Source organism: Aspergillus luchuensis, chromosome 1, assembly GCF_016861625.1.
Source record: "Aspergillus luchuensis IFO 4308 DNA, chromosome 1, nearly complete sequence".
NCBI classification, from domain to species: domain Eukaryota; kingdom Fungi; phylum Ascomycota; class Eurotiomycetes; order Eurotiales; family Aspergillaceae; genus Aspergillus; species Aspergillus luchuensis.
This window is the reverse complement of record NC_054849.1, coordinates 2,824,362-2,841,880: the sequence shown is the minus strand read 5'-3', so window position 1 is coordinate 2,841,880 and position 17,519 is coordinate 2,824,362. Positions and strand designations below refer to the sequence as shown.

At 51.9% G+C, this 17,519-nt stretch overlaps 5 protein-coding genes across 5 annotated transcripts; 2 read left to right on the top strand and 3 right to left on the bottom strand.

Moving 5' to 3' along the window:
- Window positions 1–1,545: 1,545 nt before the first annotated feature.
- On the bottom strand, window positions 1,546–4,452 carry AKAW2_10975S (putative cell wall protein; the record flags this gene model as incomplete). Its single annotated transcript, XM_041693156.1, has 1 exon — window positions 1,546–4,452. The coding sequence occupies one exon, from the start codon at window positions 4,450–4,452 to the stop codon at window positions 1,546–1,548; it is 2,907 nt and encodes a 968-aa protein (XP_041537695.1).
- A 4,918-nt stretch (window positions 4,453–9,370) lies between these two features.
- MPS1 (serine/threonine/tyrosine protein kinase MPS1) lies at window positions 9,371–11,761 on the top strand (the record flags this gene model as incomplete). Its single annotated transcript, XM_041693145.1, has 1 exon — window positions 9,371–11,761. The coding sequence occupies one exon, from the start codon at window positions 9,371–9,373 to the stop codon at window positions 11,759–11,761; it is 2,391 nt and encodes a 796-aa protein (XP_041537694.1).
- Window positions 11,762–12,594: 833 nt separating this feature from the next.
- NSA2 (rRNA-processing protein NSA2) lies at window positions 12,595–13,874 on the bottom strand (the record flags this gene model as incomplete). The annotated part of the gene is made up of 4 exons (XM_041693134.1): window positions 12,595–12,613; window positions 12,673–12,882; window positions 12,963–13,635; window positions 13,826–13,874. 4 exons carry the CDS (start codon window positions 13,872–13,874, stop codon window positions 12,595–12,597), a joined length of 951 nt encoding a protein of 316 aa, XP_041537693.1.
- A 92-nt stretch (window positions 13,875–13,966) lies between these two features.
- AKAW2_10972A (mitochondrial 54S ribosomal protein bL21m) lies at window positions 13,967–14,737 on the top strand (the record flags this gene model as incomplete). The annotated part of the gene is made up of 1 exon (XM_041693123.1): window positions 13,967–14,737. The coding sequence occupies one exon, from the start codon at window positions 13,967–13,969 to the stop codon at window positions 14,735–14,737; it is 771 nt and encodes a 256-aa protein (XP_041537692.1).
- A 515-nt stretch (window positions 14,738–15,252) lies between these two features.
- On the bottom strand, window positions 15,253–17,133 carry AKAW2_10971S (GMC family oxidoreductase; the record flags this gene model as incomplete). The annotated part of the gene is made up of 1 exon (XM_041693112.1): window positions 15,253–17,133. The coding sequence occupies one exon, from the start codon at window positions 17,131–17,133 to the stop codon at window positions 15,253–15,255; it is 1,881 nt and encodes a 626-aa protein (XP_041537691.1).
- Window positions 17,134–17,519: the final 386 nt, after the last annotated feature.

Genomic DNA, 17,519 nt, shown 5'->3' with positions numbered 1-17,519 from the left:
TATAATGAGCTTGTCTACACTCCACTCTAAAATGATAAACATGGACAGAAAAATCCAAAACAAACAATATCCCTCCCTCCCCTCGTAATCGTATCCCTTAACCTCGAGACGAACAAATCATACCAACAGACAGCCCCCTATACTCCAACTGTCACCCTCATCAGCACAGACACCAAATGACTACCCAACGATCACAATCCAGTCAGAAAACTCACAATAAATAATACCTGACTACTATACCCTATCTTAAGTACTGAATCCACCTACAGAGACCACCGCAGATCACCAAAAACACACTGAGTGTATACAAAGTACTACGTAGGTATAAGATCATCTCGATAAGAGCTTAAGCCCATACATTACCCACAACCGTACTCCATAACGTCCGTCCGTCCCATATAATGGATGACGTCCGCCTATCACACCCCACAATCCTATATATCAGATATTATTATCATTATCACTATGATAGAAAAACAAGCATACAAATTAATAAAGAATTTCATTAAAGACCCCATTCACACAGACAATCCCACTTAAGTGGATAGATAGCGAGCTAACTAGTCTAGTCTAGCAAGCAAAGCACGAACCCTCCCATCCCGTCTCCATTTTCCTCCCACCATGCTAACCAAGTAACTACTAACTACTTACTTCTCGTACGCATAAGCTCCAACTCATCATCATCATCATCATCATCATCTCTCTTCGTCAGCTTACCCCACTGCCGTGCCGCTGTCGTGACGTACATCATATCCCGTCCTCAGCCGCTCCGTGATGGTGGTGACAGCTGCGTGGCGTGGCTGTGTCGTGTTCTTCTAATTATGATCGACTGGGTTCGTGTTTAGCCTCAGACCCTGTCAGCTGAGTGGGATGAGTTGGCTAGGTTCTGGAAGCCTTGATGAGTAAAAAGTAAACAGACTAACTATCTTCACTAACAGGCCAGGGATTCGAATTAGAGGGGTGTTCGTTCGTTGGTTTGTTTGGCTCTAATCACGATTGACGGGATCGTCGGAGGGGGGGGGGGAACAGGGGAACTGTCTTACTAAGAATGAGGATTGTCTCCTGCATTACTGCTTTGGGAGATTTGGGGCACATGGGGGCCACACGTGTTTGTTAGTCAGATGAAGATGCTAAGAAAGTAGTAAGATCTACGGAGTATTTTGGGATGGCGATACGTTGGTTTGGCATACGGATCGAGATTAAGAGAAAAGAAGAAATAAACATTCAGGACGAGGTTGGCTTTCGCACAATCCTCCATCATAAGTACTGTACAGGTATTCAAATAACACATCATTGCATCGGCAAAGCGAATGGACTCCATTGGAGGGAAAGTTGGGATAGTATAAAACAATCAAGCCAGAAAGTAAAGATTTGTACCTGCTTCGCCGCTATAGACATCCTGCTCCCCTCGCCTTGTACAAATTCGAGCAGATATTCAAGACAATCTTCACAATAATTAGAATTAGAAAATTAGGTATATACAGGAGGACTATTCACCATTGATGCCGTTGCTATCGTCGTAACTTGTAGGCTGCTGTTGGAAGCTTACCAGTCGCAAGCCGAAACAGTAGCGGTGACGGTGACAGTAACCACCTGAGTCTCGGAGCCGGAGCCAGAGCCGGAGCCGGAACCAGCGACAGGAGCGGTGGTGATCTGGGGAGAGGAACCACCCTCAGTGGCCGAGGTGGCAACGGGGACAGGAGTCACGGTCTCGGTAGCGACAGGGACGACAGTCTGGCCGGTGATGGTGTCGCAGGGAGTGGTGGAGGCTCCAGCGCTGGCGCCCTCGGGGACGCTAGCGGTGGGAACAGCAGGGACGCTAGCAGCGCCGGAGGGGACGACACCACCGCTGGGGGCGGGGGAGCCACCGCTGGGAGCGTTGCCAGAGCCAGACTGAGCAGGGGCGCTGGGGGCAGAGCCACCCTCGGTCATGGTAGCAACGGGAACAACAGTCTGACCGGTGAGAGTGTCGCAGGGGGTGGTGGAAGCACCAGCGCTGGCACCCTCGGGGACGCTAGCGGTAGGAACAGCAGGGACGCTAGCACCACCGGAGGGAACGACACCGCCGCTGGGGGCAGGGGCACCGCCGGACTGAGCGGGAACAGAGGGGACAACACCACCGCTGGGAGCAGGGGCACCGGAGGGAGCACCAGGAGCACCGGACTGAGCGGGAGCAGAGGGAACAACACCGCCAGACTGAGCAGGGGCATTGGGGGCAGAGCCGCCCTCAGTCATAGTAGCAACGGGAACGACAGTCTGACCGGTGATAGTGTCGCAGGGAGTGGTGGAAGCACCGGCGCTGGCGCCCTCGGGGACGCTAGCGGTAGGAACAGCAGGGACAGAGCCGGAGGGGACAGAGGGAACGCTACCGGAGGGAGCAGCACCTCCAGAGCCGGACCAGGAGCCAGAGCCAGAGCCAGAGCCGGAACCAGAGCCAGAGCCGGAACCAGAGCCAGAGCCAGAGCCAGAGCCAGAGCCAGAGCCAGAGCCAGAGCCAGAGCCAGAGCCAGAGCCAGAGCCAGAGCCAGAGCCAGAGCCAGAGCCAGAGCCAGAGCCAGAGCCAGAGCCGGAACCAGAGCCGGAACCAGAGCCGCCAGTAGAACCGCCAGTAGAACCACCAGCACCACCACCGACGATGGGGGTACCGCTAGGGGCACCAGACTGGGCGGGAGCACTAGGAGCAGAACCGCCCTCGGTCATAGTAGCAACGGGAACAACAGTCTCGCCGGTGATAGTGTCACAAGGAGTAGTGGAGGCACCGGCACTGGCGCCTTCCGGAACAGAGGTAGTGGGGACAACACCGCCGCTAGGGGCACCAGGAGCACCAGACTGGGCAGGAGACGAGGGAACGACGCCACCGCTGGGAGCAGGGACACCGCCAGAGGGAGCACCAGGAGCACCAGACTGAGCAGGGGAGGAGGGAACCGAAGGAATACCGGAAGGACTGACACCGCTGGGAGATCCGGGCGCACCGGACTGAGCAGGCTTGCTGGGGCTGGAACCGCCAGTGGGGACGGAGACGGTGGGAACAGCAGGAACGCTGGCAGCGGGGGTCGAAGCGACGGCGGGAACGCTCGAGGCGCTGGGGATGAGCTTGGAGGAAGATCCGGAGCCGGAGCCAGAGCCGATAGAAGGACCGCCGGGGATGCTGCAGCCGGTAAGCCATTCAATGACGATGATCTCAATGGAGGAGCTGATATCAACACCAGCGCAGCCACCGATGACAGCAGACAGCTCAGCACGAGACTCCAGGGAGAGGGAGGCCAGGCTCTCGCCAGACAGCAGCAGGGAGAGCACGCGGCTAATGTTGACACCGATGAGAGTGTCGATGGTACCGGTAATGAAAGTCTCAAGTTCGGTAATGATGTCGGTGGACAAGTCAACGGTGACGTCGCCGCTCAGGGCAAAGGAAAGCCAGAAGTAGAGAACGGCCTTCAGCTCGACGCCCAGCTGGCAGCTATCGCCGGAGAGCCAGACTGCCAGGGCAGCACGGGCATCGGCGCTGACGGAAGTGGCAAGCTTGCCCGAGATACAGGCCTCCAGAACAACCTTAACATCGGCCTCAATGTCGGTGGCGAGGGAGGACTTGAGGAAGGCAGAGAGGTAGGCCTGGGCGCTAGCAGTAAGGGCACCGGAGGTTTCGACAAGGGCGTTGATGGCGGCACCGACGGAGACAGTGGTGAGACCAGCAGTGGGCACAGTGCCAATGGTAACAACACCAGACACGCCAGCCTTGCCCTCCAACCAAGCAAGGACAGCAGCCTTGAGGGAGGCGCTCAGAGAGCACTCGGAGCCATTAAGCCAGACCTTCAGGGCGGCCTCGATATCCGAAGCAAGGTCGGCGACGACACCACCACCAGCACAGAGGGAAAGACCAGCCTTGATGTCGGCATCCAATTCAACACCAACGGATCCGGAGATGAAAGTAGACAGAGTAGACTGGAAAGAAGAGCTGAGGACAACAGCGGCCTCAAGGTCGGAAACAGAGAAGATACCATCGACAGTCACGTAGATGTCGCCCTTGGCAGCGACCTCGGCGCAGGTGGGGATGAATAGAGCGAGACCAGCACGGACATCGACGGACAAGGTGGCAGAGTCCTCGCCCTCACACCAGGCCAACAGAGACGACTTGAGGGAGGCATCGAAGCTGGCATGAGCACGGATCCACGCGGCCAGCTCCGCACGAGCGGAGGCATCGATCTTGCCGGCAGTGCAACCCAGAGCACCACCTTCAAGGACAGCAGCTGCCTGAGCGCTGATACCAGTGAGGAGGCTTGCGGAGCTCTTGACACCGCCGCCAAGGAGGGCCTCGATGAAACCGGTCAAATCCTCACCAAGGTCAGTGAGAATCTCGGCGACGAGGCCGAAGGTACGGGGGTCCAAGTCCTTCGTGGGGAGAGCGAGAGCATAGCTCGCCAGACCGGCGAGCACGAGAAGCTTGTCGGAACGCATTGTGCCGAAAGGGCAAAGAATGTATAATAAAGAGTGGGTAGGACGTCAGCGAGTGTCTGAAATGAACCTGTCAAAAGAATCCAAAAGAGTATGAAAATGGAAGAACGGCTGGCTCGAAGCAGCCTAATTGGTTAACGACAGACTGATGAAAATGAGGGTCGGGTAAGGAAAGACAGAACCCAAAAACACAAGACAAAACAAAGTGACTGACGAAGGGCTTGATGTTCATGGAACGAGGTGATCATCCTGGAGGTATATATACCCCTGAGAGGGATTTCCTCCCGTGCCAGCGGGATCGGGCAATGGAGCCCTCCCCCAAGTCTGGAACCCACGAATGGAGCTGCACACCCGGCTGAGAGCATGTTGGGTCCTCTGTGATCGAGGGACCCGGATCTTCGAGGCCAAGCTAGCCAAGTGGATGCGCCGGGTGCCAGTGGAAACTAGGAAGCAAACCAGAGCGGACTACCGTTGTAGGTGGGCTCATCCGAAACAAACTAAGCAGAACGAGAATACTATTTCGGGGAACGGGGTATCCTGGACTGAGAAGGTATTAGTTCCGAGCTTTTTGCGGGTCACCTCTGACCTTTTCCGTCCATAGTAGTAATATTTTGTCAAGCAAAGGCGCTGTAAGCAGGGGGAAGAGCCTAGGCTGTGAGCCACTGACCAGGCCCGCCACCAATTGGGGCTCTCAATTCAGCACTGGTGAGAGGCTCCGTTGTCAGGGAGTAAGTGAGCAAGTACACTAGTATCAATCAACCATGCTTCCGACATGAAGACACTAATGCTAGCATCCACGACGGGGAGAAAAAAGCAAGCAAAAAACCCATTGATGCCTCGGTGTGAGCGTGTGGGTGGGCACCACTGCTGCGGGAAGGTACAGTACAATGGGCATCGGCAGTACGGTACGAGCAACATCATTATCATCAACATCATCGTCGGGTCACCCGTGGGGTGGTCAGCGACGGAATGCCAACCAGAAGAGCGAGTTGAGGGGGGGATGTTGGCTGTGGTGATCGGATGGCGGGCCAATGACAGTCGGACTGCGCAGACCCTCATCAGGTAAACAAGAGGATAATCCCAGTGTGCCGGCCAGCCGTCGAGGCCGACCCATGGGCGATCAACACGGCCGGTGTTTTGTCCCTGAATTGTGAGCCCGGTTCCACCTTCTTCCACGGATGAAGTCAAGATGAAACTTTAGAGTTGCTTAGATCCCTATTCAGAATGTGATAAAACAACTAAGAGAAAAAATAGTCAAATACGGAGTACGGAGCCTAACCGACGCTATCCAGGTGTGGTTAGGAGGGAGAAAAGACAAGTGTGGTGGGCAGAGGAGGGGAAGGCAAAAGAAGAAAAACTAGGAAAAGCAACCAAAAAAGGCGTTAAGATTTTTGTGACATATGTGCGTTGTTGACTGATCAACTAATTTCCGGGGCGGTGCATAAATCCAGTTCCGGAACGTTAGGCCTCAAAGACAAAGGAAAAAGCAATGACAAATGCGAGAGACAAGTGAACTCTGAATACTAATAGAGACGGGGGGGGGCCACCCACTCTCCCCCGGACAAGAAATCCATTCCACAGTACGAAGTAGATAGTGCAATCAATAATTGAAAGGAGCACAGATCTTATCTGCGCACTACAGTCTTGAGGGACTGGTAGTATAATCAAAACATTGATTGAAAAATCCGTGAGAGTGCTGGACAGTGTCATGCTCTACCCTCTCCAAATATAGAAAATTAATTTCCCCCAAGGAGGCAGAAAAACTCTCACTTCAAACAAGCCAGCTGGGGTTCACTAACCTAAAACAGTTCCGGGAGACTACTTGTGGACTGAAGTGTGCAGGGGACAACAATAAGCAGAGGAACAGGAGCACCTCCATTCTGTGCTGTGCACAACCAAATGTGGCCTGGTGGATGCAGCCTTTGCACGCTAAATTAGTGCATTAGCATCGCTTTTCAGTCAGGGACAGGAAGCTGCGGATGCAGTAGGTACTGCCTTAGCGCGGCAGGCAAGGATACTTGCGGTAAAGCGCCCTCAGCCTAAGAGGTAGAGAAGCCAAGGGAACATCCAAGCAAACGACAAGCTGCACAACACAGTCCGCCCTAAGATGTCGGTTGATTTTATCATGCAGCAGTCTAGACTGCTCTCCAATACCAATATTAAGCCCTGGCTAGTCGACACTGGCAAAGGTAATGGCAAGAAGGCCTTCGGAGGGCAATCGTTGCCCGAACAGGCGTTCCTGACCCGAAGGCCTCGTACCTTTGGTTCCTGAGGCTCCACCCCCCTCTTTCTCCCCAAATTCTCAATGGCCTGAGCTGCCGGCTGCCCGCTTTAACCGAACACTAGTAGTAAGGTCAGTCCTGGGCCGACGGCTTCCCCTCTAGACGATGGAAATCAAGGCAATGGACAGTGGGTAGTTGTGGGCACAGGTTTGTTTGACTCTGGAACAGTGGCATCTGCATGATGGCTTCGTGGTTTCATCACTTGCAGATGGGTTCGATCTTTGTTCGTTCCTGTGGAAACTCTAAAAACTGACCCAGTTAGGACTTCCAGTTAAAGTTGACCGGGTTTTGAGTCGACTAAACTCGGAAGATTACCTGATTTGATTAATATTGATTGACCGCCGCAAATAGCCAGGTACACCCTGCACCTAAAAATGAGCGAATAGCAATTGGAATATGCTGCCTCCGGAGCATTGACCGGGGAGCAGCTGCCAAGTCACTCTGAGGGGAAGGTAACGGAGGCAATCCGATCAGTCACTGCAGGGGGAAGGGGCGAACTTCGGCCACATCCATGGAAGAACTCTTCTCCTGAAACCCTCGGTCTCCCTAGGGAGTAAGTACGACGACAAGGAAAAGAACAGAAGACGACGACGACGATGACGATAATACTGACGGGAGACACACTCGGCCGCGCATGCCTCTTTAGGAAGCTGCAGACCATCAGGTGATGTCAGGTGCTTGTGGCAGGTCACGTCAAACCTGAGGCCAAAAGCACTTTTGACAGTCGGGAATATCGTTCATGCTCCATGTTTCAAGGTTGGACTAGTTCCCCTGTAACTGGGATCTTTGCCCCAGCGAGCTTATTCCACGTTCTATTTTTGCAGAATTGATCCATATCATAGAACTCCTCCTATTCTCCGCTAGTTCATCAATCTGTAATGTTTGAGACGTGGATTACGCCACTGAACTTACGAGTCATGGCTTCCAGTTTAGCATGCCCATCCAAACGCAATTGCGCTGATAGGATCCTCATATCGGTAAGAAAAATCCCTCATGATACAGTTACAAACTATTTGTGGCTCAGAGACTGGACTGGGGGGTCGGACCCCATCTTTGAGCAACCTTTCGCATTATCAGTTTTCACGCTCATCAGGGCACTTACAAGTGGATGGGAATTCATAAACCGTACTGGTTAGCAGATGTGTGTTATCAAGGAGTCAACGCAGCAGATACTAGCACTAACAACAATTGTCACATTTAATGGCAATTGATTCATGCCTTCGACGTACCAATTTGCTGCTCATAATCCCCCTCGGAGTATGGAACAGGGGACCAGAAAGGTCCTCCCTGTTCACGAAAACGCCCCATTTCAGCAAACCTACATCAAGCCCTCAAGCCACAGAGCTTACGAATGAGACAGCTAGCTACTAGAAATCCTAGTTCATGTGAAGTGTGATAGCTGGAGTAGTCCACTGCTGAAAAGGTGGGAGGCAATTACCAGCAAAAAGTACCGGGGCCTCTCTATAGTCAATTCATTCGTTGTCTGCTGTACAAAGTTCACGGTAGATTTGAACATCAGCCATGGAGTCAAGCCCATTCCATGTGTTGTACCAGGTCATGCTATCCCATCCTATCTCGTCATTTCCGCTTGAGGAACTCACTGTTGTATTTCGTTTACAGTCGCGTTGCCGTTTGATTATTGTACACTACTGCTAGTAGTACTGCTGCCAGATGCCGTCTACTACTACCACGATACCGGTAATTGGCTTCAATTGTATTGGTGTGGTGTGCTTAGTATCGCTGGTTAAAACTAGTAGTAGTACTAAGTACTGATAACTCATTAGTACACGCTTCAGATGGTTAGCGGTAGTTCAGTCGTTCCTATGATGATATTGCTACACTTCCCGAAACTTGAAGGTGAGTTGACAGATGATGTTCCATTCGGATATATAATACTATGTATATATATCTTTGCTCTATCCGGGCATCACTGCAACAATAGTAGACTAGACAACTATAGTACCAGATAGTAGTAAAATAAAGTAGAATAAGATTGATTAAATAATTAATAATTAATAAAAGCCAATGCTTACGCCAACTACTTGTATTCAGAAAGTACCATGGCACATCAGTGCACGGAGATAAAGGGCTACCACTGGAGCAGAAGCAATAACCGTAGTAGTTGATTTGCGCTAAAAATCCCCGGGGGTCAACGTCGCGTCGAAGCGAGAGCACGGTTGCCTGCAGTGAGATGCAGAGTCAGCCAGGATACAAGCGAAACAATTTCCCAAGAGAAGTGGACATTGTCAGTGCAAGCAAGGAGGGGTTTGTACTACTTTGGACCAAGTACTACCTAGACAGTTAACTCGACATCATCGAGTGGGGAGTCTAATGATCATTGTTGATGGAGGGAAGTTGATTGCCCGGGGCAACCAGAACAACAACCCAGTCACGTGACCCGCGCCCAGCCACCGGCAATTCGAAGTTGGATGTTTCGATTTACTCTAGATTAACCACAACACGCCAAACGTCGACTACTAACCCTTTGCAGCAGGTACCATTGGGGCCAACTGGGCTGGTTCTCCGAGCTGACACGTCAATGCGGTCTCTCCGAGCTCTTGCATGAAGCCCTCGCCCCCCTTCATCCTCGACAGCACACCTACCGGCTTACTTCGACAATCAATCCTCGTACCCGTGAGATGTCCCGCGCCGCGCTCTCCCGCTCCGGGTCCAGGCGGACCTCCCCAGAGTTCCAGAACTCATCCGCCTTTCGAACCAATTCCTCCGTGGCTAGACAATACTCGCCGGGAGACAGTTCTGACGACGAAGTTCCCGAACCGAAATTCAGCGCTTCCGTCAAGGCGCTGCTTGACGAAGATGGACTCGATGTGTCCCCGCGCCTTCGCGGCGAGCGCATGGGATCCTCTGCTGGTTCCAGCCAGGAAAGACGATCCCGAGCGACGCCGCCTCAAGACCACTCGACGGGAAGTCCTGCGCCTCGCGTGGTTCGCCTTGCACCATCATTAGGCGGCAGTGGCGGCAGATCGAGAAGGGAGGGATCACTCCTCTCCAACAGCGAAAGTGCCGACCAGGATGCAAGAACCAATTCGAATGATTTCATTACGCCCGCTCCTAGGCCCCGCAGCGTGCGAATCAATGCATCGCGTAGCCATACACGCTCACCCGCATCCGTATCTCCCTCTCAGAGACGCTCCGCTGAAAGGAGCTATGTCGACGACCACGGAAGTGCGGAACGTTCAGAAGATGAAAGGAAGTATAGGTATGAGGATGACTACGCTCCTCGTACCGGTCCTTCATCGGTATTACGAACGCGAAACCCGGAGGATATCGGCATGGCGAGCTCATTGCGCGTCAAGCGAGTCGGACGTCTCACTGGAACGTTCCTGAACGGCCCCGCAAGACGCGGTGTATTACGACGGCAGAGTGAAGAGAACAATGAAGACCGAGAACTCGACGCGAATATCGATAACGCCGACTACCACTATAAGAACACAGCGAAATCTTCGTCACCCAAGGTATCATGGGCCGATCCAAGCCCACCACTCAGAACCGATGAGCACCGATCCTATGATCGTGCAGATGGACCCTTTTCTAGATCATCCTCACCGAAATCCTATGGATCGCACTCGAAGTCGACACCCGGGTCTTCTTCGGAGATGTCCTCCAAACCCTCTAGTTCGCAAGAACAGCCTGTATTCAAAGTCCCTCTTCCGCCAACATTGCCTTCTTCTAGAGACCAGGAGAATGAGCCTCCACCGACATTCAAGCGTACTAAGCCTCAGGGTTTCAACTTGCTGGACAAGCCTGAGAAGCTTGCTGTGGTGTATGGTGACGAGAAGAAAGAGCATGGGGAGACACCTGCAGGGAACGGGAACTCCCCTAGAAAGATCCTTGCAACAAGAAGTAATAACACACCTCACAGACCGGCCCCTCCTCCTCCTAAGATGTCCGTTCTTGAGACCGCTACCGCGACAGGAGGAGCTGCCACGGCATCACAATCACGGAAAAAGCGCAGTCAAGTTTCCGTCAACCACAAGCCCTTCACCCGGCTGGACTGCATCGGTCGTGGTGGAAGTTCGAGAGTCTACCGCGTCATGGCTGAGAACTATAAGATCTTTGCTTTGAAAAGGGTGAATTTGGAGGATGTCGATCCGACTACCTTGGCTGGATACAAGGGTGAAATTGACTTGCTTAAGAAGTTGGAGAATCTTGATCGTGTTGTCCGTTTATTCGATTGGGAGTTGAACTCAGACAAGCATACTTTGAGTGTTTTGATGGAAATAGGAGAGTCAGATCTAGAGAAGATCCTTACCTACCGCCTGAACGCGGAGGACGCCAGATTCGACATCAACTTTACCCGATACTACTGGAAGGAGATGCTTGAGTGCGTTCAAGCTGTCCACGATCACAACATTGTCCACTCTGATCTGAAACCGGCGAACTTCCTCCTGGTTCAGGGCCGACTGAAGCTAATCGATTTCGGCATCGCGAACGCCATTCAAGATAACACTGTGAACGTGCATCGTGAACAGCAAGTAGGAACCCCGAACTACATGTCACCGGAAGCCTTGGTCGACTCCAATGCCTCACTTGGCCTACCAGCAAGTGTGGGGAAGATGATGAAGCTCGGAAAACCGAGTGACGTATGGAGTCTGGGATGCATTCTCTATAAGATGGTGTACGGCCAGCCTCCGTTTGCCAAAATCGCCAAATACTATGAACGCATCCTTGCCATCCCCAATCCCCACGTGAAGATCGACTTCCCAGCATTCGGCGTAGGAGGCGTCCCCGTACCTCCTGGACTAGTCCGAACGTTGAAGCGCTGTCTCCAGCGCGATCAAACCTTGCGTCCAACCGTGGAAGAGCTTCTCGGCCAGCGCGACCCATTCCTCTACCCAGACGCGCAGCTTGAGGGCGCCGTCCCAGTCACACAGGACATGCTGAACCGGATCCTCGTGAACGTGGTCAACCACTGCCGCGTCCGCGGTATCCCCAAGGACGAAGAACTAGCCGCTTGGCCCGCTGGATTCTTCGCCAAGATCAAAGCTGCACTCGAAGAAGGCAGCTAGAAAATCATCACCAACCTACACTGTCGACTGAATTAACCAACATTTCCTATGTTCCTGTCCCCCTTCCACGTCCTGATACCATACCCCTCCGATGAACCCGGCGTTCCCGAGTCACCACCGTTATATCCTCGCCTTTTTCTTTTGTTCCGTACGACATACCTGTTTCTTCACTTCTTGTCCCAACTTGGATCTATACATCCTTTTCCTCTTCTTCTACCACAATTATTTTGGTTTATGGAACACACCCGCTGGAAACATGGTGTTGTCTTTTTTTGTCTTGAGTCGCGCTTCAGCCTGGGTGATTGATTGATTGATTGAGTCATTGACCGATTACGTGTTGTTTATTGATTGCATTGGAAGCTGTGGGTCCTCAAGAAACAGCATGGGTATTTGGAGTTTGGTCTAAGAGTATAATTGGAATATACTAATTTACATATATCACTTTGCGCAATTCCGGACTTGCTGTAGATGGTCGTCTCAAAATAGATCCTACGTAGTTGCTAGTTAAATCTAGTATGGGGACATGTTTACCACTCAGACCAAATCAAGCTTCATTTATTGGATACTTAATTGGTACGCTCACTCGCCTCAGCGAGCAATTTCAAGTCACATCAGAAAGTAGACAAATAGGGATCCTTTTCGGCAAATGAATATGAAAATTGGGAAACAAGACGGATACTTTGCGCGCCGCTAACGCCACACCCACTGATATAGTCTATGTGAAGACGAACACAAACCAACGCAACCAGGGCATATTTTGAGATAGGGAGGGATATGGTATGATGATATGAAGGAATAGAGCGGGATTCATAATCATGGATGAGAAGAGGTGTTTAGACAAGGAGGACAGCGCTGTAGTGATATAGTATTAGTATCATAGATATAGGGCAGAATTTAAGGAGGAAACTCACTTGACAGTGCCGTCCATGTCAGGGTTGTTGGTGATCTGCGCCCATTTACCCCAGACGACCTTGCCGCTGGTGGTGACGAGCCCCAGTTCGGAAACGTTCACTTCAACGATAGTACCCTTGGTCAAGACACCCAGTTGGGTATACAGAGGGTTCTGGGGGTTCTTCTTGACGGAGAGGATGGGAAGCTGGACGGTGACACCCAGTTCGGGGCTGGAAAGGAAAAAAAAGCCATTACGTCAGTTGAACGACTCCCATGACAATCAGAATGAAAGGAAAGGGGATAAACATACTGCGTAACATTGGCCTTCTTGTAACGCAGACCCATAGGACGAATGAACCGTTCGTACTTGACAGGCCGTCTGGTGAAGTCACTACCGACGAAAGTAGGCTTGGTGATCATGCGCTTCCAGGACTTCTTGTGGGTCTTCTTTCCGGTGTTGACGACCTTGAACATCTCCTCCTCACTGATACCCTTGACCTTAGGCAGAGGCACAGCGAACTTAGCAGCCTTCTCATTCCGCTTGTCCTTGATGGCGCTGGACAGGGCCTTGGCGTTGGTGGCCTGTGACCGATCAAGCAGATACTGGGGCAGAGGAGTCTTGGACGGCTCATCAGGAGCGGAAGACTTGACGTTCTTCTCTTCCTGCTCCTTGATACGCTTGCGCATCTGGATCTTCTCCTTATGGCGCTGCTGCTGGTACAGCTTGGCCCTCAGGCCGCGCAGGTTCTGCGCATCCTTGGACTGCTTGTGCGATTCACGAGCCTGGCGCTTGCGGACACGCTCGTCGTGATCGAGCCGCTTACCGTGCTGTTTCTGCCAGCGTTCGATATACCTATTTCCCTCATCAGTATGCTTTGTTCGTTGCTTCGATATAGTGATTCCCCGGCGGTGGAAAAACAGCTCGGGTCGGGGCCCAGCTTTGGGGGAGTGGGTGGGGGAAGTGAGACGAACTCGTTCTGAGGCTGCACACGGAACAATCAGTTAGCAAAACCAGATACTGTATATTTCAAGGAAGATCACAATCATACCATGATGAATCAACCGCGAGAAAGCGAGTCAAAAACAAGTTGATATCAAACAACGGCGGAGCCCGAAATGTCTTGACAAGACAAAAAAGTTCGATGCGGCGGCAACGGGACTGGGTCTTGGCACTCCGATAAGTCACGTGGAGCACTTTATCTCTCTCCGTCCGGAATTTCATCCTGCGAGATGCTTCGGAGTCCAGGCACGGCACGGTCAAGGTCAACAATCGCCTCAATTCCCTCTCTTTCCTAGTTTCTACTACACACAACCATGTTCTCTCGAACCACGCTGGCACGGGCACTTGCCCTGCCCATCGAGCACACCGCCGCCCGATCCTCCATCCTCGCCGGCGCCAGCAACACCACCTTCCGTGCCTGCCTTCACCAAGCCACCACCACATCTTACTCCACAACAACATCATCACACCCCTCCGCTCCCCTCAGTGCCACTCCCCGGGCCCAAACTTCCATTCCCATCGAACAACCTCACTTCCTGACGCCCCAGAACACCATTCCCGAAACCCGCGCCGATGTGCCTCTCAACAAACAGCCCGTGGCCCCGACCTTCGACGCTCCATTGAAAGTGTCTCAATCCCTCCTCGACATGCTGCCCTACCTCACCTCGCAAAAGCCGCACTACATTACCGCCCACCTCCACGACAGACCCTACCTGCTTACCGAGGGTGATCAGCTGCGTCTGCCTTTCCTCATGCCCAAGGTGAAATCGGGCGATATCCTTCGGTTTAACCGGGTGTCGGTGCTCGGTTCTCGTGAGTTTTCGCTCAAGGGCGGCGAGAAGTACCTTGATGAGCGGTTGTTTGAGTGCCGGGTCCGGGTGATGGGTTTCGAGTCGGAGCCTTTGCGCATCACGGAGAAGACGAAGCGGAGACGCCGTCATGTGCAGAAGGTGACGAGCAAGCATCGTTATACCATTCTGCGGGTCATGGATGTTAAGGTTAAGACGGCGGAGGAGTTGTTGCAGGAGGGTGCGGTTGTGGTGCAGAGTGCTGATTCTGCGGCCAATGTTGAACTTAAGGAGTAGATCTCGGATTTGAGGGAAGGGACTTGAGGATTTCGCAAAATTTGAGCAAGACGTGGGCCGAGCCTTTCTAGAGGCCCATGTTTAGATGGGTATGGATTTTATGCTGTGTTATATCCATTGGTTGGAACCGCGTAGAGCGGTATACCATGTACAGATAGGACTTTTCTGTTATGCACATTGAGGAGTGCAATTGTATTTTATTGTATAATTGGGTTTCGAATGTTTAGTTGCTCCTTGTATTTTCGTGTCCTCGAAGTTAGCAAATCGGGTGTACCTTTAGCAGTCGTTGTTACTGATCATCTAATAGGAAGAAACATCCAAGCAAGCTATACCCACTTATTTCACTAGCCCACACGCCCATTGCATATGTAAGGCAAAGGCGGGTGAGCGACGGCTCAAACTTCGTTTTATAGGACTAACAATGAAAGGTTGTTATTGATATTGCGTCTATCCTAAGGATGATATATTAGACAGCCACGCATCTGCTCTAGTCGTCACCTTGGATGCATTTCCGATCACAACCCGTACAGAATCTCCTCGGCGATCTTCTCCGCAAAAGCATAAACTGTTGACTGAGGAGCCCCTGGAGGTAGGAACGGAAAACTACTCGCATCGACCACCCTCAGTTTCTGAACCCCATACACCCGTGCGGAGCTATCCACGACTGCCATTGGGTCATCTTTCCTTCCCATCTTGCAAGTTGAGGATCCATGTGAAATAGTTGTCAAGGATCCGCGGATGAAGTCAAGTATCTGGTCATATGTCGTCACGTTGTTTCCCGGTGTGAACTCTACCGGATCAGCGACGCCCAGGTCGGCCAGTTTCGCCCAAATCTGGCGACTCCGATTGAAAGCTCCCACCATTATCTCCATGTCAGTGGTGTTCGCTAACCATTGAGGGTTAATTATAGGCGGAGTTGTCATGTTTGGGCCCGCTAGCGATATGTTACCGCGGGAGAAAGGTGCAACGTTGACGAAGCTAATGGTGGCATATATTTGACCGGCGCTCGCATTTTTGGGCTGTGGATAACCAAGGGGGGTATACACGGTCTCTGGCCAGTCATCTGGTAGGGTCGAGAGTGCTTGGATAGATTCATTCGAGAGGCGCCAGCGGTAGGGCTTGGGTAGTTTCTCCCATCCAAAATACCCTGGCCCAGGGATGGACAGTGGACCGGTGGCATTCACAATGTATTGCTTGACATTCGACTCCACTAGACTATCATCGCCAGCTAACGAGGCCACAGTCGGAACATCCACTCGGTGCGTCGTTCCGGCTGTGGGATGATCTTGTAAGTTTTGGCCCACGCCTGGTAGATGGCTGATGCAGCTGATGTTGAACCGGAAAAGTTGGTCATGTGGGCCAATTCCTGACACCATCAGCAAGTGAGGGGACTGAATGGCTCCTGCCGACAGTATAACCTCCTTCTGAGCACTTAGGGTGAAGTTAACTGGCGGGATGCCAAAGGTCCCAGCCGTTTCAACCTGGACGCCAGTTGCGACTCTATGATTATCAAACAAGATCTTCTGCGCAAATGTCTTATGATACACCACAGGGCCTAGGCCACTGTTGAGTGTCGATTGCAAGAAGCTGGTTTCTGACGAAGATCGATGAGCATTGATAGGATTGATGGTTAGGGTCATGTAACCAGAGCCTGAAAGATTGCCGCTATTGAATTCAGTCTGCTTCAGACCAAGAGCAATAAGTGCTTTGCGAAACCAAGTTCCAAAGCCGTCGACGAAGTTACCAGACGAGACTTCTAGGGGACCACCGGTTGAGCTGAAAGCTTCTGGGTTTTGTATGTTCGTCGAATTGATGAAAAGCTTTTCATCCGGAGGAGTGAAATGCACTGATTTCTTGTAGTAGGGGAGCATGCTGGGAAATTCATAGCTCTTGTCTCCGACCTCTTCGGCCCATTTATGCAGACTGCCTATGGTAGGGCGATGATAATACATGTAGTTTCTTCCTGAAGTGCCTCCTAGCGTTTTCCCACGCGGATAATGAAGTGTGCGATTGCCTAGGCTCTCCTGGGGTTGGATCAAGAAATTCCAATCGACCAAAGGCTGGAAATCGCTCATATCTGGTCCAGAAAAGAAGGTCGAGTATTCTGGGACTACAGAAAGGTCACCGTTGTCAATTTCATAGAAACCGCCAGCTTCAACAACGGCCACACTGAGATATCCGCTCTTGACCAGTCGACTGGCAATAGTCAACCCGGCGGTGCCTCCACCTATTACGACGTAGTCGAACGTTGCATTTTGCCCGGGTATACCGAACCAAGTCCCCAAGAGAGGTCCACGCTGGTCATAGTCAAAGAGGTTGAGATCAGGGCCATCGTGTGCAATGGCCAGAGCTGCCAGAGATGCCAGGGTCAGCAAGGTCCCAAGTATTTGCATCATGCTTGCGCTTAGAGGGTATTGGATTGCTGTCAGAACAAACGGTGGGCCCCAAAGATTATCATTTGCGGGACGACACTGGAACGATCAAAGGGTGGACGAGAGCTAGCAGCGTGACAGCAACAATGTAAAGATACAGAGCAATGAAATGAATAGCAACTGCATGTTAAAATAAGATGAATGGGAGACGGAAGGACGGGAGGTAAAGGAGGAAAAGAAAGATAGTATGAACAAGGGAAGGCAAGTGGGCAGTCCAGGAAGGGAAGGAGTGAGCTTGCACACCAACAGCATCAATTCTTATTTGAAAATCACATACAAGATACAACGAATTGTGTCATAAGAGATGCTACCATTGACGTTTATAGCTTGCATAAATTTGAAGTATACGC